Source organism: Rana temporaria, chromosome 5, assembly GCF_905171775.1.
Source record: "Rana temporaria chromosome 5, aRanTem1.1, whole genome shotgun sequence".
Lineage (NCBI taxonomy): Eukaryota > Metazoa > Chordata > Amphibia > Anura > Ranidae > Rana > Rana temporaria.
In genome coordinates, this window is record NC_053493.1 from 392,095,749 (window position 1) to 392,118,096 (window position 22,348).

At 43.4% G+C, this 22,348-nt stretch overlaps 1 protein-coding gene across 2 annotated transcripts in view; it reads left to right on the forward strand.

Moving 5' to 3' along the window:
• FER1L6 (fer-1 like family member 6) overlaps window positions 1-22,348 on the forward strand; it is a 285,773-nt gene that overhangs the window by 133,444 nt on the left and 129,981 nt on the right. For both annotated transcript variants that reach the window (XM_040354933.1, XM_040354934.1), the window contains exons 15-19: window positions 7,018-7,118; window positions 9,081-9,171; window positions 13,659-13,775; window positions 17,390-17,542; window positions 20,274-20,457. In XM_040354933.1, coding sequence (XP_040210867.1) covers window positions 7,018-7,118; window positions 9,081-9,171; window positions 13,659-13,775; window positions 17,390-17,542; window positions 20,274-20,457 — 646 coding nt within the window. The remainder of the gene's footprint in view (window positions 1-7,017; window positions 7,119-9,080; window positions 9,172-13,658; window positions 13,776-17,389; window positions 17,543-20,273; window positions 20,458-22,348) is intronic.

Here is a 22,348-nt window from a genome sequence, read left to right on the forward strand (position 1 = left end):
TGTGTCTGATCTGAGAGAGACAGTTTGTCCAAGTTGGTGTCTATCCATGCCAGAATTGAGGAGATTCATCCACATGAAATACCTGAAAGATCTGGCTTCCCTATGCGATGTTTATATACCCTCCAGTAAGCTTACCCATAATATTTATGGTGGTGGATCATCACTTCAAACACTTCTGTGGACTTTGCATGGGAACACTAATGGCGGCCCCCTGTGGACATTTGTATTCATGAACTCTTTGCTCTTTTGTCACATGATTATTTGATGAAATTATTTTTTAGTGCAGCTCTTTGATTTCGTATGTTATACACAATAGTTTGTCAATTGTGATGCTAGCAGCTCTGAAAAGGTTTTTCTATCTCAGTAATTTTATTTTAATTAATGTACAGACAGAATATCTGGTTTATGCGGCACATGCCTAATATCCAGCAGTCTATTCAAGCTTTTATGATTAGGGCAGGTGTGAACTGAAAACCTCTGAGCTGCAGTGCTGAATAACAACCAGCAGATGGCAAAGACCCAAGGCTAATTATTACAGTTCCTGCTTTCTGAGAACATGGACAGCTCCTGACTAGCAGAAATGTTGTTATTGCTAATTATTGGTCTCTGAACTCTTGCAGACCCAAAGCTCTCACAAATATTGACTTGTATGGATTTAGAATTCCTCATGCTACCAGGATAGAAGAGGTGGTGAAAGTAGGGTAACCAAGTCTGGATGGTACATGCTGGAATGTCCCTATATACTATGACATCAGAGTACAGTGGTCCTTTAGGTCAACCAGAATGTGCCATTTAGTCATCCCAGAAGTTCTATCTACAGTGGGGATCGAAAGTTTGGGCACCCCAGGTAAAATTTGGTATTAATGTGCATAACGAAGCCAAGGAAAGATGGAAAAATCTCCAAAAGGCATCAAATTACAGATTCGACATTCTTATAATATGTCAAAAAAAGTTAGATTTTATTTCCATCATTTACACTTTCAAAATTACAGAAAACAAAAAATTGGCGTCTGCAAAAGTTTGGGCACCCTGCAGAGTTAATGTCTTGTACTGCCCCCTTTGGCAAGTATCACAGCTTGTAAATGCTTTTTGTAGCCAGCCAAGAGTCTTTTAATTCTTGTTTGAGGTATCTTTGCCCATTCTTCCTTACAAAAGTCTTCCAGTTCTTTGAGATTTCTGGGCTGTCTGTCACGCACTGCTCTTTTAAGGTATATCCATAGGTTTTCAAATATGTTGAGGTAAGGAAATTGTGAAGGCCATGGCAAAACCTTCAGTTTACGCCTCTTGATGTAATCCCCCGTGGATTTTGAGGTGTGTTTAGGATCATTATCCATTTGTAGAAGCCATCCTCTCTTTAACTTCAGCTTTTTCACAGATGGCATCAAGTTACCATCCAAAATTTGCTGAAATTTTATTGAATCCATTTTTCCTTCTACTCGTGAAATGTTCCCTGTGCCACTGGCTGCAATACAACCCCAAAGCATGATTGATCCACCCCCATGCTTAACAGTTGGACAGAGGTTCTTTTCATTAAATTCTGTGCCCTTTGTTCTCCAAACGTACCTTTGCTCATTCCGGACAAAAAGTTCTATTTTAACCTCATCGGTCCACAGAACTTGTTTCCAGAATGCATCAGGCTTGTCTATATCTTCATTTGCAAAGTTCAAACGCTGATTTTTGTGGTGAGGACGTAGAAGAGGTTTTCTTCTGATGACTCTTCCATGAAGACCATATTTGTACAAGTATCTCTTTATAGTGGAATAGTATACCACAACTCAAGTGTCTGCCAGATCTTTCTGGAGGGATCGTGCAGTCAAACGTGGGTTTTGAATTGCTTTTCTCACAATCCTGCGAGTTGTTCTGTCTGATATTTTTCTTGGTCTTCCAGATCTTGCTTTAACTTCCACTGTTCCTGATGACTGCCATTTCTTAATTACATTCCGAACAGAGGATATTGACATCTGAAAACGCTTTGCTATCTTCTTATAGCCTTCTCCAGCTTTGTGAGCGTCAACTATTTTCAGTTTCAGTTTTCTAGACAATTGCTTAGAAGAACCCATGGTGCTGATTGTTGGGGCAAGGTCAGATGAGTCTGGGCATTTAAAACCTTTGAGATTGACATCACCTGGTCTTCCCAGACGATGATTGAGAACAATCCATGACACTGGCAGGTCTCAGCTTTGCAAAGGGGGCAGTGCATGCTATAAATTCTGCAGGGTGCCCAAACTTTTGCAGACGCCATTTTTTTGTTTTCTGTAATTTTGAAAGTGTAAATGATGGAAATATAATCTAACTTTTTTTGACATATTATAAGAATGTCTCATCTGTAATTTGATGCCTTTTGGAGATTTTTCCATCTTTCCTTGGCTTCGTTATGCACATTAATACAAATTTTTACCGGGGGTGCCCAAACTTTCGATCCCCACTGTACTTGCAATTTCTATTCCCTGAGAACTCTGTAAAGTAGATTTCTGCAGTTTCCACATTAATCTGCAATGGCTGCGGGACCTTTCCTGCCGAGGAATGTGAAAATGTAATGTTTTGTACCAGACTAAAGGGTAAGGTAATATGAATAAGTCAAGCCAAGTAATTAAATTACCAATATTCATGATTACCAAGGCAGTGAAATTGGTATAAAATAAAACTATTATAGTACCGCAGGGTTAGAAAGCCCCAAGAACATTTGGTGGGTGATATATCCTTTACAGCATAGGCACTGGCGGTATTAAGTTATGGGGTCAGCACAATTATATTGGAAATTGCCTGTTACAAAGAAATACATGTCTCTAAAAATTTACTGACATTGAAGTCAACTTTAAGATCAGATGGCAGAGAGTTAAACCAGCTCACAGTTTCTTATTTCAAGGACTATTAGTGGGATCTCTGAACATCTGCTGTGGATGTCTTCAGGGGTTCCTATCCCTGCTGGATTCTGTATGTATTTTGTATTTTACCGAGTGTAAAAAGAGGAGATAAAACACACAAAGGTGAGAAGGAACACCCAAAACTCCTAGGTGGACAAGAATAGAGTTGGGAATTATAACATGAAGATCTCACTGTTATGCCGCATACACACGGTCGGAATTTCCGACAACAAATGTTCGATGTGAGCTTGTTGTCGGAAAATCCGACTGTGTGTAGGCTCCATTAGACATTTGCTGTCGGAATTTCCGACAACAAATGTTTGAGAGCTGGTTCTCAAATTGTCTGACAACAAAACTTGTTGTCGGAAATTCCGAGCATGTGTACACAATTCTGACGCACAAAATTCCACGCAAGCTCGGAATCAAGCAGAAGAGCCGCACTAGCTATTGAACTTCATTTTTCTCGGCTTGTCGTACGTGTTGTACGTCACCGTGTTCTTGATGTTCGCAATTTCCGACAACATTTGTGTGACCGTGTGTATGCAAGACAAGTTTGAGCGAACATACGTCGGAAAAAAGTCCACGGTTTTGTTGTTGGAATGTCCGATCGTCTGTACACGGCATAGGAGCATCCAAACTAGGGTTGTCCCGATACCACTTTTTTAGGACCGAGTACAAGTACCGATACTTTTTTTTATGTACTGGCCGATACCGAATACCGATACTTTTTTTTAAATGTGTCCCCAAATGCAGCCATGTCCCCCCACAAATGCAGCCATGTCCCCCCCACAAATGCAGCTATGTCCCCCCATATGCAGCCATGTCCCCCCCATATGCAGCCATGTCCCCCACATATGCAGCCATGTCCCCCACATATGCAGCCATGTCCACCAACATATGCAGCCATGTCCCCAAACATATGCAGCCATGTCCCCCACATATATGCAGCCATGTCCCCCACATATATGCAGCCATGTCCCCCATATATGCAGCCATGTCCCCCCACATATATCCAGCCATGTCCCCCCACATATATGCAGCCATGTCCCCCCACATATTGCAGCCATGTCCCCCCACATATTGCAGCCATGTCCCCCCACATATATGCAGCCATGTCCCCCCACATATATGCAGCCATGTCCCCCCACATATATGCAGCCATGTCCCCCATATATGCAGCCATGTCCCCCATATATGCAGCCATGTCCCCAAACATATGCAGCCATGTCCCCCATACCTAATGATGATGCCACCGCCGCGTTAATCACCGTGCGGCGAACATTACAGGCAGCTTTCGTTTGAATAGCTGTTTTCCCTGCCACACCGTGTAAAGGACACTCCCCCTTGCTCGGGATTGGACAGATCCGTCCAAGGGGGAGTGTCTATACATGGCGCAGCGGGCAAAACAGCTATTCAAACTAAAGGTGCCTGTAATGTTCGCCGCACGGTGATTAACGCGGCAGCGGCGGATTTGCGATATGCGGCGGCGGCGGGGGGGGGGGGCGGCAAGTATTCTATTTAGGCATCGGGGGTATTTGCGGGAGTACAATTCCTCCAGCAAATACTCAGTATCGGTCCCGATACCGATACTAGTATCGGGACAACCCTAATCCAAACCATATAAAAAGCCAAGAGTAGACTCAGGCAACTAGGCTCCACCATACAACGTTAATATGACTTTTGGGTGGGATGATGCTTTAAAGGCCAACTAGAATTTTATTTATCTTAGTTTTGGTTAGAGTGAGGAAATTCAGAACTTCAGTCAAGGCTTGACTTCCTTAATTTTAAGCATAAGCCGAATCCCTTGAGTCCTTACAGACCACTGAGGAGCTTGTAATGGATAGGATAACAGAAGGCAGGATTTAGCAGCAGTATGCCTCCACGTAGACTTATACAACCGAGTACACACAACCATTTTTCCTGTCATGCAAAAAAACTAAGTTTTTCTCAACGTGATTCGTCGTGATTCCTCTCAAGCCTGCCTTGCATACACACGTTCATGAAAAAAAAAGCTCAAGCAAAGCGCGGTGACGTACAACACGTGCTACACCACGTACAACGGCACTATAAAAGGGAAGTTCTATTCAAATTGCACCACCCTTTGGGCTGCTTTTATTGATCCTTGTGTTAGTAAAAGTTTGGTGAGAGACGATTCGTGCTTTTCAGTCCATTTCACGACGATAAAAAGAACGACGGGAAAAACGACGAGAAAAAATAGAGCAGTTTTTTTTGGCGGGCATCAAGAAAACTGCTATGAAGCATATACACGACCAATATAAAAAATTGCAGTTTTCTCGTCATGAAAAACGGTTGTGTGTATGCGGCATAAGGTGCAGCACAAACCTCTTTACACTTAATAGTGTTGAGCTTAATCAGGTTTTTTATTTTTGCGTTACAAGCCCAGCATGCACAACCTAGTTTACTGGCCCACCAATGCAACCTCTTGACATGTCTATGGAAATTACAGCTTCCTGAAAGTTGGAGGAAATTAAAAGGGTTTAAAGAGGACTGTCTAAAGTGTTTTATGACCACAATCTTGTAATTTCCTGTGAGTTAAAAAGAGGCATCAAGAACCTTATCTTTATTGTTTTATAATTACTAGTCTCATCAATTCTTCATTTAATGGAAATGAACAAAGGCAGACATGTATGAAGTCCAGCCTATGTGACAACTATTGACTTCCCCCATTGACACAATGGAGAACAATTCTAGACATGGGAGAGATAGTATGTAAAATTAAAGAAAAAAAGCTGAAAAAAAGAACAAAAAGGACAAAGGAAAAAGAAAGCTAACGCACAGACTACACCAGATAAGCTACAGTATACTACATTTTACGTTTTGAGTTTAGATATCCCTTAATGAACCCAGCGATCAGCTCACAATCTCCTTTTGTTTTATGGGGACCGGTTGCTTAGGCCAAATGGTGGAGCAATGTGGTTCAGCAAACTGGCTTCTACCTGATTTAATTACCATGTGCTTGTAGTGCAGAGGGCAGGCACACAATGATATTGTTTAACCCGCCTGGTGGTATTCCCGAGTGTGGCTCGGGGTAAGATTTCTGTACCAAAAGCGGTAACCCCAAACCACAGTCGGGATCGCCTCGCAGAAGCCACAGGCATGTTTTACTTACCTTGTCCCTGGATCTTGCGACGCTGCCGCGCTGTGTGAGCGAGCAGTGTCTCCTCCCTCGTTTCACAGTGTCCCAGTGCCGCCGATCTCTGTTCCTTGCGACGTTACGACGCACGGGGGCGGAGAACGGCGCCAAATTCAAAAAAGTAAATAAACAATAAACACAATACATACAGTATACTGTAATCTTACAGATTACAGTACTGTATGTAAAAAATACACACCCCCTTTGTCCCTAGTGGTCTGCCCAGTGTTCTGCATGTACTTTTATAAAATAAAAACTGTTCTTTCTGCCTGCAAACTGTAGATTGTCCATAACAACCAAAAGTGTCCCTTTATGTCAAAAGTGTTTTTAGATCAGCTAGAAAACAGCGATAATAAATTATAATCACTTGCAGAATTGAGCGATAGCAATTTGTGGGGAAATTTGTCATAAAAAAATAATGCAATGCAACTGAGCAAATTTCAGTGATTTTGAGTTGATTATATTATTGAATAATTTTTATTATAATTATATTATTTGTTATAATTATTTATAATTATTTATTATATTATAATTTATGATTTTGTTTTTCAAACTTTTTAATACCCGAGATGTCTGCTAGACTCTTTTTCGGACAGATTTAAGTGAGTTATTCCTAAGAATTGCAGGCCTACAATATAAAACGCCAAATTTCCTTGCAAAATAATGATACCGCTTTCAGCACCTAAAATCTGAAATAATCATACCGCCAGGGAGGTTAATGGGCAGACAGTGCTGTCATAGTGGAAAATCCTCAATAAAATGTATTGTTTTATTAAAGATCCTGTACTAACAAAAGCACTTGTAGGGGCATGTTTCTCTTTCATAAAATACAAAATCTCTCTGACCAATAGACAAAGTTATCGGACAGTGGAACCTCAATTATTGGTCCTGGCTTAAACCTTGTGATGGTTCACCCTTTTGGTATTGCTGCAGCCATGATGTTATTGTTCAGTGATAGCCAATAAGCATTGAGCCAACATTTTATATTTTCATTTTCAGCACGAGGGATTGGAACACATGAAGGAGCTCATCAAGATCTCTGATTTTGCACCAGAAGAAAAGATGAGGGAGGTTCTAACGGATTTTATTAGCCAGAGCAAGTATGTTTTTCCTATCTGCGTATGTACTGTATTCATGTTAATATTCAGCTGATAGGGTTTTAGCATAAGGCCTCGTACACACGACCGAACATGTTTGCTGAAACTGGTCCGCGGACCAGTTTCCGTGGACATGTTCGGTCGTCTGTACGGCTGACTGGACCGGATTCCCGGCTTAGCATGCTAAGAAACATGTCCGCTGGAAGCCTGTCCGTCGGACATGTTCGGTCGTCTGTATGACTCACCGGAGATGTCCGCTCGGCCGAAAGCCCTCGCATGCGTCGAAGTGATTTGACGCATGCGTGGAAGCATTGACCTTCCAGAGTCGCGCACGTCGCCGCGTCATCGTCGCGGCCACGTCACCGCATATCCTGTCCGCGGGGAATTTGGTCTGATGGTGTGTACAGCCATCAGACCAAATGATCCCAGCGGACATGTCCGATGAAAACGGTCCGCGGACCATTTTCATCGGACAGGTCCCGTCGTGTGTACGAGGCCTAGCACAAATTTTGCACAATGCTCTTTGCAGCTTTTGATTATCCTTTGCAGGCTCTTGATTGGAGGGTTGTAGAGTCCAGGTGTAGGCAATATACAGTACAACCCAATAACATAGGCTGCCACTGGCACAGGTTGTAGCAGTGGAGTGAAGCAAGACTTCACATGGCCGTAAAAGGACCCCGGTTTAACTTTCCATGTAACCCTTAGGGGGTTATTTACGAAAAGGCAAATCCACTTTGCACTACAAGTGCAAACTGCACTTGAAATTGCACTGAAAGAGCACTTGGAAGTGCAATCACTGTAAATCTGAGGGGTAGATCTGAAATGAGGGGAAGCTCTGCTGATTTTATCATCCAATAATGTGCAAGCTAAAATGCTGTTTTTTATTGTCCATCCATGTCTCCCTCAGATTTACAGCGACTGCACTTCCAAGTGCACTTTCAGTGCAATTTCAAATGCACTTTGCACTTGTAGTGCAAAGTGGATTTGACTTTCGTAAATAACCCCCTTGGTCAGTTTTCAGGCTGTTTAGAGATACCCTAGTGGTGACACATAGCGCTTAATTATCCCACATGGAGATTTTCCAAGTTGTGGACAGTCCTTCCTTCTTTTTTTAGAAAAGAGTGAGAAGCGATAGGCAGGAAAACAACCTAGGCAGGAACCTAGAGCCTGATGGATGTGCAGAAAGCCCAACGACAACTTTTAGGCTCCTGCAGCTAACCAGACGAAAACACATGGGGTCAAACATTTGCCCCCACCTGCCACTTCACAGGATACTTGTTGGCTTTTAATGTCAGAGGGTATGGACCAAGCCAATGCAGATGGGGCAGCTTTAGCCTCTGCCATCTGCAATCTTTACTAATGTCAATCAAAGGCATGGGGTGGAGAAGCAAAACTGTTGCCTGGGGCCCCATTGCGCCTTAAACTGTCTTTGGATATGCAAGATGTGTGAGAAACAAACAGCACTTGTTCACCACCATCCATGGCTAGTCTTTAGAGACCTATGAATAGTCTACTAGAGATTGAGGAATGGAGGCCAAAGATGTACATAGTTATAAAACAGTATATGTACCTTCCCCTTATCTACTCTGCCCGTCATTGTTCTATAAAACTATAAATCTTGAGAATATAGCAGTTCTGTCTTTCAATAACTGCATTCACTGTTGAGCTCTGTGTAATTTAAGCAACAGTGTGTTGTCATTTACAAAAGAACTGTGGGAACCTCATGTCCCAGTACGGAGAGGACTTCTTTGAAATCCTCTTCAAATGGGGCATGTAAAGGCACTTATAATCAACATTTATTGTCAAAATCATGCCAACGTGAAAAATTGTCACACTTGACCAGAACCTTTACTTATAAAAGTTCAGAATAGTTCATGTTGACTTTAGCCTGACACTTAAAATTAATCTAATCCACTAAAACCTAACATGTCACTCATTTGTAATCTTCAATCTGTCATTGTTCAGGGCATTCATCTCTGCCGCAGAAAAGAAAACTAAAATACTGGATGCAACGCTCTTGGATAAGAAGAGAGTTACACTTTGTAGGCAAGAACTGGTAAGACATTTTCTTTGCAGAGAGCCCAGAGTGTACTAGTAGGTTATAATTCCATCTGTAGAGTCACCTTTGCTCATTAGGATGTAGATAAACATATTGTTTCTGGAGATCTTATGAAGCAGAGCTGCAGTTATCACAGACATACAATGGCGGTTGGCTCGCCAATGTCTGACTGACAATAAAGACAAGTCAGCCTATATACAGTGGGGATCGAAAGTTTGGGCCAAGAAATATCTCAAGACTGATTTTTCTAAGGTTTTATGGACTGATGAAATGAGAGTGAGTCTTGATGGGCCAGATGGAAGAGCCCGTGGCTGAATTGGTAAAGGGCAGAGAGCTCCAGTCCGACTCAGACGCCAGCAAGGTGGAGGTGGAGTACTGGTTTGGGCTGGTATCATCAAAGATGAGCTTGTGGGGCCTTTTCGGGTTGAGGATGGAGTCAAGCTCAACTCCCAGTCCTACTGCCAGTTTCTGGAAGACACCTTCTTCAAGCAGTGGTACAGGAAGAAGTCTGCATCCTTCAAGAAAAACATGATTTTCATGCAGTACAATGTTCCATCACACGCGTCCAAGTACTCCACAGCGTGGCTGGCAAGAAAGGGTATAAAAGAAGAAAAACTAATGACATGGCCTCCTTGTTCACCTGATCTGAACCCCATTGAGAACCTGTGGTCCATCATCAAATGTGAGATTTACAAGGAGGGAAAACAGTACACCTCTCTGAACAGTGTCTGGGAGGCTGCGGTTGCTGCTGCACGCAATGTTGATGGTGAACAGATCAAAACACTGACCGAATCCATGGATTGCAGGCTTTTGTGTGTCCTTACAAAGAAAGGTGGCTATATTGGTCACTGATTTGTTTTTGTTTTGTTTTTGAATGTCAGAAATGTATATTTGTGAATGTTGAGATGTTATATTGGTTTCACTGGTAAAAATAAATAATTGAAATGGGTATATATATATATTTTTTTGTTAAGTTGCCTAATAATTATGCACAGTAATAGTCACCTGCACACACAGATATCCCCCTAAAATAGCTAAAACTAAAAACAAACTAAAAACTACTTCCAAAAATATTCAGCTTTGATATTAATGAGTTTTTTGGGTTCATTGAGAACATGGTTGTTGTTCAATAATAAAATTAATCCTCAAAAATACAACTTGCCTAATAATTCTGCACTCCCTGTATTTCCTCGTTGTTCAATGAGGAAAGTTGGCTCGCCGAGATCCTCGGCGGCTTCACAAGGAACTCGACGAGCAAAACGATGAGTTTTGCCCCTCGAGTTCCTCGGACGTGTGTACGGGACCTAAGCAGTTGTCTAGAAAACTGAAACTGAAAATAGTTGACGCTCACAAAGCTGAAGAAGGATATAAGAAGATAGCAAAGCATTTTCAGATGTCAATATCCTCTGTTCGGAATGTAATTAAGAAATGGCAGTCATCAGGAACAGTGGAAGTTAAAGCAAGATCTGGAAGACCAAGACATTTTTTAGACAGAAAAGCTTGCAGGATTGTGAGAAAAGCAATTCAAAACCCACGTTTGACTGCACGATCCCGCCAGAAAGATCTGGCAGACACTGGAGTTGTGGTACACTATTCCACTATAAAGAGATACTTGTACAAATATGGGCTTCATGGAAGAGTCATCAGAAGAAAACCTCTTCTACGTCCTCACCACAAAAATCAGCGTTTGAACTTTGCAAATGAACATATAGACAAGCCTGATGAATTTTGGAAACAAGTTCTGTGGACCGATGAGGTTAAAATAGAACTTTTTGTCCGGAATGAGCAAAGGTACGTTTGGAGAAGAAAGGGCACAGAATTTAATGAAAAGAACCTCTGTCCAACTGTTAAGCATGGGGGCGGATCAATCATGCTTTGGGGTTGTATTGCAGCCAGTGGCACAGGGAACATTTCACAAGTAGAATGAAAAATGGATTCAACAAAATTCCGCAAATTTTGGATGGTAACTTGATGCCATCTGTGAAAAAGCTGAAGTTAAAGAGAGGATGGCTTCTACAAATGGATAATGATCCCAAACACACCTCAAAATCCACGGGGGATTACATCAAGAGGCGTAAACTGAAGGTTTTGCCATGGCCTTCACAATCTCCTGACCTCAACATAATTGAAAATCTATGGATAGACCTTAAAAGAGCCGTGTGTGACAGACAGCCCAGAAATCTCAAAGAACTGGAAGACTTTTGTAAGGAAGAATGGGCAAAGATACCTCAAACAAGAATTGAAAGACTCTTGGCTGGCTACAAAAAGCGTTTACAAGCTGTGATACTTGCCAAAGGGGGCAGTACAAGACATTAACTCTGCAGGGTGTGCAAACATATGAATATCCAAGCTTTTGTGGAATATGTTCTTTCACAATTGATGACAAAGCCTCTTACCAGAGAGGATGGATCCCAGGATATAGGGATCAAAGAAGCTCGGTTTTATTAAGACCAGCTGTGATATTCCATTCCTTCAACTCCCTCAAGCGACCTGGTAGTATTATCCTGCTGAGTGCTGTGCAGCACAAGGAGAATTCCAGTTGCACAAAAGTTCCATGAAGTATGAAGTAAAGAGGAGACATTGCTGGAAGAAGCAGCAGAGGAGCCGCCGCATTGGAATATCCACCATTGAGGCATCTGGAATTCTCCTTGTGCTGGAGAACACTCAGCTGGATAATCAGTGGAGCAGGGAATATATTGGAATTATTCCCATATCCAGGCGCAGCTACCAGTGCTACCAGGTCGCTTGACGGAGTTGAAGGAATAGAATATTGCAGCTGGTCTTAATTAAACTGAGCGTCTTTGTTCCCTATATCCTGGGATCCATCCTCTCTGGTAAGAGGCTTTGTCATCAATTGTGAAAGAACATATTGCACAAAAGCTTGGATATTCATGATTCCGCACTAAGGCACCTATGGACACATTTTTTGGAATCCTTTTTGATCACTAAAGTGGACATTTTGAATGCGAATTTGTTTTTTTTGTCAAATATTTTATCATATTATTAGGATTGCGTACTCATTTGTATACATATTGTTTGAATTGAGTATTTTCGATTTTTGAGTAGCAGCACCTACACATTGTACTCATTATATAATTAACTTTATGGGTAAGCACAGAATTTAACCTTTATATAATGATTCAAACATAGTCCAGGTCTACAAAAATTTGGCTGTACTCTGGATAATTCTTTGTAAATTTTCTCCACTTTCTAGCAACAAAGAGACCTACCAACCATATGTTTGACTGACTAATAGAATTTGGTCACTTGTGAAGTTGACCAGGGATCTCCAAACTACAGGCCTCCAGCTTTTGGGGAACTACACGTCCCATGAACAGGGGCGGACTGACCATTGAGGCTCTCGGGCACTGCCCGAGGGCCCCATGCCACTAGGGGGCCCATCAGGGTTGCCAGGCTCAGTAAAACTAACGACAGTATGTAAAAAGCTGTGTTTTTTTTACATCTGTCCCTGATATTTCCAAAACCGACATGCTTTTGATGTGAAAATCCCGAGATTTTAGCTGCCCCGCCTCTGTACTGCCTCCTGGCTTGGTTGCCATCTGTAAGCCCGGGGGCCCCATAATCTTCTATTGCCCGGGGGCCCCATGAGTTGTCAGTCCACCCCTGCCCATGAAGCATTGTAAAACTCTAAGGCCTCGTACACACCACCGGATCTATCCGCTGGGATTTATCCGCAGATCAGTTCCAGCGCATAGATCCGGTGGTGTGTACGTCCGAGCGGATATTTTTCCCGCGGATATTTTTCCGGCCGATGGATTTCCAGCGGATATAAATTTCTTAGCATGCTAAGAAATCTATCCGCTGGAATCCTGTCCAGCGGATTGATCCGGTGGTCTGTACAGACTCACCGGATCAATCCGTCCGCTCCTCTCCCTCTCATGCGTCGTAATGATTCGACGCATGCGTGGAAGTCTTTATCTTCCAGCGTCGCGCACGTCGCCGCGTCATCATCGCGGCAACGGTGCGACACGTCACCGCGGATGGATTTTGCGCGGATTTCGATCTGATGGTTACTACAACCATCAGATCAAAATCCGCCAGAGGATTTATCCGCGGGAACGGTCCGGAGGACCGTTTCCAGCGGATAATCCTCTCGTGTGTACGGGGCCTAAAATTCACAGAAATGACTAGGCATGGTGGGAATTGTAGTTCCTGCACAACTGGAGGGCCATAGTTTGGAGACCCCTGAGTCACTAGACAAAGAATTGACAGCTTCAACCCAGTTTACTGAATATAGAATTGACAGTACAAAAACCGAGTGAGCTGAACGAGAAAAAAATGAGGAGCTCGGAAGTAGCTCACTGTACTAATTGTGCGATATTAGTACATCGATCAACCTGCTGAGCTATTGTATCCTCACAGGGGGACTTTTAAGGGTTTTAGTAAAGCCAGGTTCATATTCACTGCTGTGGCTTGGCTTAGCTGAGGTGACCCTTTAAACCCATGTCTCTTGTAACTTTCAGGAAGGAATGTCAAGCGAAGCCAAAACAATTGTACAGCAGAAGAAGAAAATGTCAGTGAACGAGATGACCAGAGAGATGCAAAGTTTCATTGACAGGCTCAAGTTTTTGGTGGATGAGGTATGCAATGCTGCAGCTAAACATTGTAAGGGCTCTTGCATATGGTTATACAGTAGAGCATATGGCCGTAAAATCAGCCTGTTGTTGTGGCACCCAGGGTGTGTAACTTGCTGACATGCATTACACAAAATGCTGTGTGAGGCTATACACGCGTAACCGCTGTCACTCACCTTTACATGCTCACACATATGGGTACTTTTCTGAAGAAGTAAAACTTGACATTTTGAAAAATAACCCCTATATGTGTGCTCATGATAAGGAGAATGTTGGTGGTTATGCATGCATATTTGTCAATACATGCTTGCCTTCTCTAATTGGATGGTGGAGAGGCAAGGCAATGACATCACAATCTTACCTTGGTCCAGTCAAGCGCATTGCCTACTACACTGCTTATCTGCTTCCACAGGTAATCAGCCAGGTATGGCACATACATATTTACATTTATATAACTATGCAAAAAAGCAATATCAGGAATCCTGCTTTAACCACATAGCGACCGCCGCACGACGATAAACGTCGACACGATGGCACGGGCAGGCAAATGGCCGTACCGATGTTCCTGGGCGGCCCGCGATTGCGGTCGGCAAAGGCAGAACAGGGGGATGCCTTTGTAAACAAAGCATTTCCCTGTTCTGCCTAATGACATGTCACTGATCGAATGTTCCCTGTGATCGGGAACAGTGATCAGTGACGTGTCACTGGTAGCTCCTCCCCCTAACAGTTTGAATCACTCCCTAGGACACACATAACCCCTTCAACGCCACCTAGTAGTTAACCTCTTCACTGCCAGTGTCATTTTCACAGTAATCATTGCATTTTTATAGCACTGATCGCTGTAAAAATGACAATGGCCCCAAAAATGTGTGAAAAGTCTCCGATGTGTCTGCCATAAAGTCGCAGTCATGATCAAAATCGCTGATCGTCGCCATTACTAGTAAAAAATTAATAATAAAAATGCCATATCCCCTGTTTTGTAGACGCTATAACTTTTGCGCAAACCAATCAATATATGCTTATTGCGATTTTTTTTTAACCAAAAATATGTAGAAGAATACATATCGGCCTAAACCGCAGAGGTGATCAAATACCACCAAAGGAAAGATCTATTTGTGGGAAAAAAAGGTCATCAATTTTGTTTGGGAGCCACGTCGCGCAGCCGTGCAATTGTCAGTTAAAGCCACGCAGTGCCGAATCGCAAAAAGTGGCCTGGTCTTTGGCCAGCCAAATGCTCCGGGGCTTAAGTGGTTAAGACAATATTGTACAGTGGCTGGACAGTGCACCTGCAGACGGCAGTGTGCACTAGCATGGAACTGCAATTTGTTTTGGTTCGAATATAAATTTAGATAAATTTATTTTTGGTTGTGGATATATCTGAAATGCATTTAATTTTGTGTTGTATATTGGTTTTCTAACGAGTTTCACATTTTCATAACGATTCATATTCTGTGTAAAGAATAGTCAGCCGCCACGTCCTTAACAACCAATGACTTATCAGCTGTCAGCGGGCTTCCTTACTGACAGATAAATGTAAACAAATGAACAACAGCAAGGTTCCCCCCAAAATCCATACCGGACCCTTATCTGAGCATGCCGCCCGGTAGGCCAGAAACGAGGGGGCTGAGCGAGCACCCCCCTCCGGAACAATACCGGACCACATACCCTTAACATGGGTGCCCCCCCCCCCCCCCAAGGACCTCTTCCCCACAACCAGATTTTTTTGGGTTGGCAGTAGTGACGGGGATTGTTATTGACGTTGGATCTACTTTGAGGGACATTTATTTTATTTATTTTTTGTTTTTTAATAGAGATTGTCAAAAACGGTCTCTGTGTTTTTATTTACTTTTTAAACTTTAGAGGTGAATAAGTAGGGGTACCCCCTACTCATTCACATGGGGGGGGGGCGCAGGATCTTAAATGGGCTTACAGATTTTGATAAGTCACCCACCGCACCCCCCTAAGCATAGAGGGAAGAATAATAATGAAACCCTGGATCATATACAAATCGAATATGGCAGCTACCAAACTATTCCATAATGCCGCGTACACATGGTCGGAATTTCCGACAACAAATGTTTGATGTGAGATTGTTGTTGGAAAATCCGACCGTGTATGCTCCATCGGACATTTGCTGTTGGAATTTCCAACAACAAATGTTTGAGAGCTGGTTCAGGAATTCCGATCGTGTGTAGCCAATTCCGACGCACAAAAGACAACGCATGCTCGGAATCAAGCAGAAGAGCCGCACTGGCTATTGAACTTAATTTTTCCCTGGCTCGTCGTACGTGTTGTACGTCACCGCGTTCTTGACGTTCTGAATTTTCGACAACATTTGTGTGACCGTGTGTATGCAAGACAAGTTTGAGCCAACATCCGTGGGAAAAAAATCCACGGTTTTGTTGTCGGAATGTCCGATCGTCTGTACATGGCATAAGAGTAAAAACTAGGGATGCACCGATATATCGGTGGCCGATATATATCGGCCGAAAACAGCTGTTTTGGGGACATGCCGAAACAGCTTAAAAATTGCAGATAATGCTGTGTTGCCAACCGTCCGTTTTACAGACAGCACGCCGCTAGGCTGTCACGGCTCCGTCCTCTGTCTATGGCTTCGGGAAAGCTTGTATCCGCTCGGCCGGGTGGCGCATGCGCAGTTACGTTTTAATTTTGAATAGCCGATCGAGTCAGGAGGACTCAGGAGGGACACTTTGGCAGTGACACTCGTTGGCTCGTGCAGTGCACTCACCATAGACAAAGGACAGAGCCGTGACAGCCCAGTCCTGTCCAGTCCAGTCCAGCCCAGCACAGCCCAGAGCCCAGCACAGCCCAGAGCTCTGCACAGCCCAGAGCCCAGCACAGCCCTGAGCCCAGCACAGCCCTGAGCCCAGCACAGCACAGACATGTCCAGCACAGCACAGCACAGCCCAGCTTTAAGGTAATAAAGAAGCTGGTGGTGGCAGTAGGTGATGGTGGCAGGAGGTGGTGGGGGCATGAGGTGATGGTGGAAGAAGGTTATGCTGGCACTGTGGCAGGAGGTGGGTGAGGTGATAGCGGCAGAAGGTAATGCTGGCAGGAGGTGGTGGGGGCATGAGGCGATGGTGGAAAAGGTAATGGTGGCACCATGGCAGGAGGTGGGTGAGGTGATGGTGGCAGAAGGTAATGCTGGCAAGAGGTGGTGGGGCAGGAGGTGATGGTGGCAAGAGCTGATTGTGGCAGGAGGTGGGGGTGGAGGGTGCAGGAGGTGGTGGTGAGAGCAGGAGGTGATGGCGGCAAGAGCTGGCAGGAGGTGGTGGTGGTGGGAGCAGGAGGTGATGGCGGCAAGAGCTGGCAGGAGGTGATGGTGGCAAGAGCTGGCAGGAGGTGGTGGGGGCAGGAGGTGATGGCGGCAAGAGCTGGCAGGAGGTGATGGTGGCAGGGGGTGGTGGGGGCAGGAGCTGGCAGGAGGAGATTGTGGCAGGAGGTGAGGGTGGTGTTTTAACATACAATTATTTAAAAAAAAAAAGTAATTTTCGGTTTCGGCCTGACATTTTTTTTTATTTCGGTTTTGTTTTGGTTCTGAAATTTCCATTTCGGTGCTCCTCTAGTAAAAACTAAAGTTGTTCTCCTTTCTTCTGCAGCCACAACACACAGTGCCTGACGTCTTCATCTGGCTCCTCAGTAACAACAAGCGAGTGGCCTATGCTCGGATACCAGCCAGAGATATTCTGTACTCCCCAACGCCTGAAGAGAAAGGCCACCACTGTGGAAAGATCAAAACACTTTTTTTTAAAGTAAGTAGCTGACATTTAGAGAGCTGTTCCCCAGGAACAATCAATTCAGAATCTAACCTTTCCATAACACCTGTTTCTTGGCACATTTTGTTAAATATAAAAAAGCAGTGGTGTTCAACCTTTTTGACTTCCTTTTGAGGGTTAGACATTTACTCAGGGCTGTATACAGACAACAAGCTGCCCCAGGTCCAAATAACATTGCCCATTTGTAAAAGCCCCATCCCCTGCGCCATGTGATTTAAAAAAAAATGCTAGAATGTGCTCATAAGTTGGGTTTACTCTTTTCTGGTGCTTTAACTACAGTTGTCTTAGACTTCTGACTGTATCCCTTGCACCACCACCCCTTTAAAGTTCTGAACCTTCTAAAACTTCTCTCAGCATCCCGTGCTCTCTCCTCTCCCTACAGTTCTGAGCCTCCTCACTCATCTCAGCATCCTCTGCATCTCCTTCACCCTATCTTTACATATTCTGACTCCTGGGTATAACGAAAGAGAAGATAATATGATTTTTAAGGTGCCACAAAAAATTTTGATACGAACGTATATATACAAAAAATATATCGAATTTATTAATACATGGATAAAACCATCAGGATATCATCATACAATTACCAATTGATAGAAAAACAGCAGTAGCTTCTTGCTCTACATGTTTCGCCATACGGTGGCTTCCTCAGGAGATCTCAGGTAAGTACTGCAAGTATGGTCACTGAATAATGATGCATATTCTATATAAGCAAAAATGACCTCTCAGTTGTCTGGAGGATATTGATATTATGGAGATATTTGGTGCACAACAGAGAAGGACACAGGGACTCTAATAACAGAAGGTATGTCAGTATATCCAATATCTAAAAATTATTATTCAGTGGCAAAAAAAAAAACAATCCATCCAAGCAATCATCCATTTATCCACGCTGCGGCCAGATATTGGAGCGGAGTGACATGCGGGGCATTAAGCGTTGAGGATTGAGAATTCCCTTTTGGAAAGTTTATCATCAATATTGTTAAACAACTGGGGGCATTTTTTGCTTGGATGGATGTTTTTTTGCCACTGAATAATAACCTTTAGATATTGGATATACTGACAGGCCTTCTGTTTTTGGAGTCCCTGTGTCCTTCTCTTTGGTGCACCAAATATCTCCATAATATTAATATCTTCCAGACATCTGAGTAGTAATTTTTGCTTATATAGGATACACATCATTATTCAGTGACCATACATGCAGTACTTACCTGAGATCTCCTGAGGAAGCTATTGTATGGCGAAACATGTAGAGCAAGAAGATACTGCTGTTTATCTATCATATGGTTATTGTATGATATCCTGATGGTTTTAGCTATGTATTAATACATTTGATTTTTTTTTATATATACGTTTGTATCTAAATTTTTTGTGGCACCTTAAAAGTCATATTATCTTTCGTTATACCTATGTTAATTTAGGAATGTGCTGCAGTTGATTATCCGAATTCCAGCTATTAATAATAATCTTCTGATTCATCTCAACATCTTGTTTACCCCATTTACTCTACGGTTCTATAAGCCTTCTCACTCTTCTCAGCTTGCCTATACCCCTTCCCCCTACAATTACATTTTGCATTGTAACATTGACCAGGGCCGATCCTAGGCAGGGTGCACAGGGTGCTTTGCACCCAGGCGCCTGCAGAGGTGGGGGCGCCGAGGTGCCAGAGTTTACCCATCCCTCCTTCTCTCCTTGTTTGTGTCCGTCCAGAACTAGTGTTCTGAGCATAGGTGTGTGTCTGTCCAGAACTGATGTGTGAGCATAGGGCAGCCCGTCCAGCCTGGCAGTGCTTGGGGGAGGGGCCGATCCTCTTCCTGACACAAGGGTTCTAGTTTTCAGTGGCTGCTGAGTGCTGATGTGCAGGAATTAATTCCTCACACTGGGAGGCTTGGATCTGGCACTGTCTCCACCAACTCCAGTTGGAATGCCTCCACATCCCATCTCGGGCTGCACAGAGAGAGAACCGAGGTGAGTCAGTGTTCAGTGTGCTGTGTGCTGGGGGATGGCATCCCCAGCATCCCTTTACATGTGCTCTGGGCTGCCCCTGCTCTAGATGTTTTATGGCATGATAGATTGCATAGGATACACAGCCCCTGCCCATCTCCTGTACTATGTCTGCAGTTTCTGACCATCTCCTGTACTGTGTCTGCAGTCTCTGACTGTCTCCTGTACCATGTCTGCAGTCTCTGACTGTTTCCTGTACTATGTCTGCAGTCTCTGACTGTTTCCTGTACTATGTCTGCAGTCTCTGACTGTCTCCTATACCAAGTCTGCGGTCTCTGACCGTCTTCTGTATCATATCTGTAGTCTCTGACCATCTCCTGTATCATGTCTGTAGTATGTCGGGGGGCTCTTTCTAACAGACTCGCTAACAAATGCCCTCTCTGTGTCCATCAGAGAGGCCCCCCTCCAGGTCCCAATAAAGTATTCTGCTTCTCTTCCTGTATTTTGTTTATTGTTAAGAGATCATGTAACGATCCGAGGTTAATGAAGATTTCGTAGGGGAGCATATCTGTGGTTGAGTCATTGCCATAGAAACATTTGTAAAGGGGAGGAGATAGTAAAACGACCACGCCCATGTGGGGGCACCAGAAATATTTCTGCACCCAGGCGCCTGTGACCCTAGGATCGGCCCTGACATTGACATACGTAAAAAAAGGAAATTTCTGGGTGAGGAATTCCTTTTAATGCTTTTCTCTCCTTACAGCTCCCAGGAAAGAGAGGTCCAGGCTGGAATGTTCAAGCAAAGGCTGATGTATTCCTATGGTTGGGCTCCAGCAAGTACTCACACTCAATCTTTGAGAATTTACCAACGGGATATGAAATTGAATCTCAACAAGCTTCAAGTGGGCATCATGGGCCACCGCCCCCCGGGTATCTTGTATATAAAAGTAGGTACACCTGTATTTTATTTCTTTTTAACTATAACACATCCTCAAAATACCTTGACCTAAATTATGTGCAACTTTAAAATATATAAAGCATTATGAATGAGAAGTCTGTCTACAATAGGCTGCAGTCTAAAGAAAAAGAGAACATTCCAAATTTGCATTAATTAGGTAATTAGGCAGACAGTTTGGGAGTTCTTTCCTTGAAAGGTATATTAACCAAAACTATTAAAATAATTGTAAAGGCAGACATTTTTTTTACCTTAATGCATTCTCTGCATTAAAGTAAAAAAAAATTTGGTATGCAGCTTCCCCCCAGCCCCCCTCCCTCATCTCCCCCTTATACCTACCTATATGGATAGATCTGGTTACTGTGGGTAAAGTGGCATCATCCCTATGTATAGACACATGTAGAATACCCTCTACGAGTGGGACTATACTGGCACTAAATAAGTACAGTTAGAGTAAAAAAAATAACATTTATTGGTACAAAAGATCCCTGATGAAGTCACGTGACTGTGACGACACGCGTAGGAACATACGGACAACGGAAGTGACGTCCTGGCCCCAAGCTCGCTGATCGTTTTCTGTTGTGCATGTTTAGAAACTTTTTAAATGTGAGTACCTGAATGTTTTTGCTATTGATATAAATAAATAGCTATTTCGAACATACTACACTATAGAGCAGTGATGGCGAACCTTGGCACCCCAGATGTTTTAGAACTACATTTCCCATGATGCTCCACTACACTGCAGAGTACATGAGCATCATGGGAAATGTAGTTCCAAAACATCTGGAGTGTCAAGGTTCGCCATCACTGCTATAGAGGCTCCTGTTTTCTCCGCAATTTCCTTATGCCTGGCTTATCAACCTGAGTAATTTGTGCTGACTTAATCCCTTTGGGAGAAGGAATGATATAGGAAGCAGTTATCAGGCCACTTAGTAACTGGAAGCAGCAGGAGAGAGCGCTGTAGGGACCCCTTTGATCATCTATCCACACTCTGTTATGCTGATTGCCTTACAGCATTAAAGTTTTTTTTTCCCCAAATAGCTTCCTTTACCTTAGTGCAGTCCTCCTTCACTTACCTCATCCTTCGATTTTGTTTTTAAATGTCCTTATTTCTTCTAAGAAATCCTCACTTCCTGTTCTGTCTGTAACTCCACACAGTAATGCGAGGCTTTCTCCCTGGTGTGGAGTGTCGTGCTCGCCCCCTCCCTTGGACTACAGAAGAGTCAGGATGCCCACTAACACAGCTCATTTCTCTATCTGCAACGTAGAGATCATCCTGACTGATTGATTTTTTATACTTCTGTATTGTTGTATGCCTACTTTTATGATTTATGTATATTACTTCTAGTTTTTAATCTTTTGTACCAATAAATAAAAAATGTTTTACTCTAATTGCACTTATTTAGTGCCGGTACTGTCCCACCCTTAGACCCCTTTCACACTGAAGAGTTTTTCAGGTGTTTTAGCGCTCTAAATAGCACCTAAATACCGCCTGAAAAACTCCTGCCCTGCAGTCTCAGTGTGAAAGCCCGAGGGCTTCCACACTGAGGTGGTGTTTACCGCTCCTCCACTGCTCCTTCCCATTGAAAGCAATGGGAAACCACGGTAATACCGCCGGCAATGCGCCTCTGCAGAGGCACATTGCCGGCGGTATTAACCCTTTTTTGGCCTCTAGTGGGGGTTAAAACTGCACCGCTAGCGGCCGAATACCTCCGCAATTCCGTGGCAATTCCGACGGTTTAGCACCACTAAAGATAGCGCCGTTATACCGTCAGCGCACCTCCCGCCCCAATTTGAAAGAGGTCTTAGGTCCGGTTTACACTAATGCGAATTTGAGCCGTTGCGAATCATTTAAATAACATTGTTTTACATAAGTGTCGTTC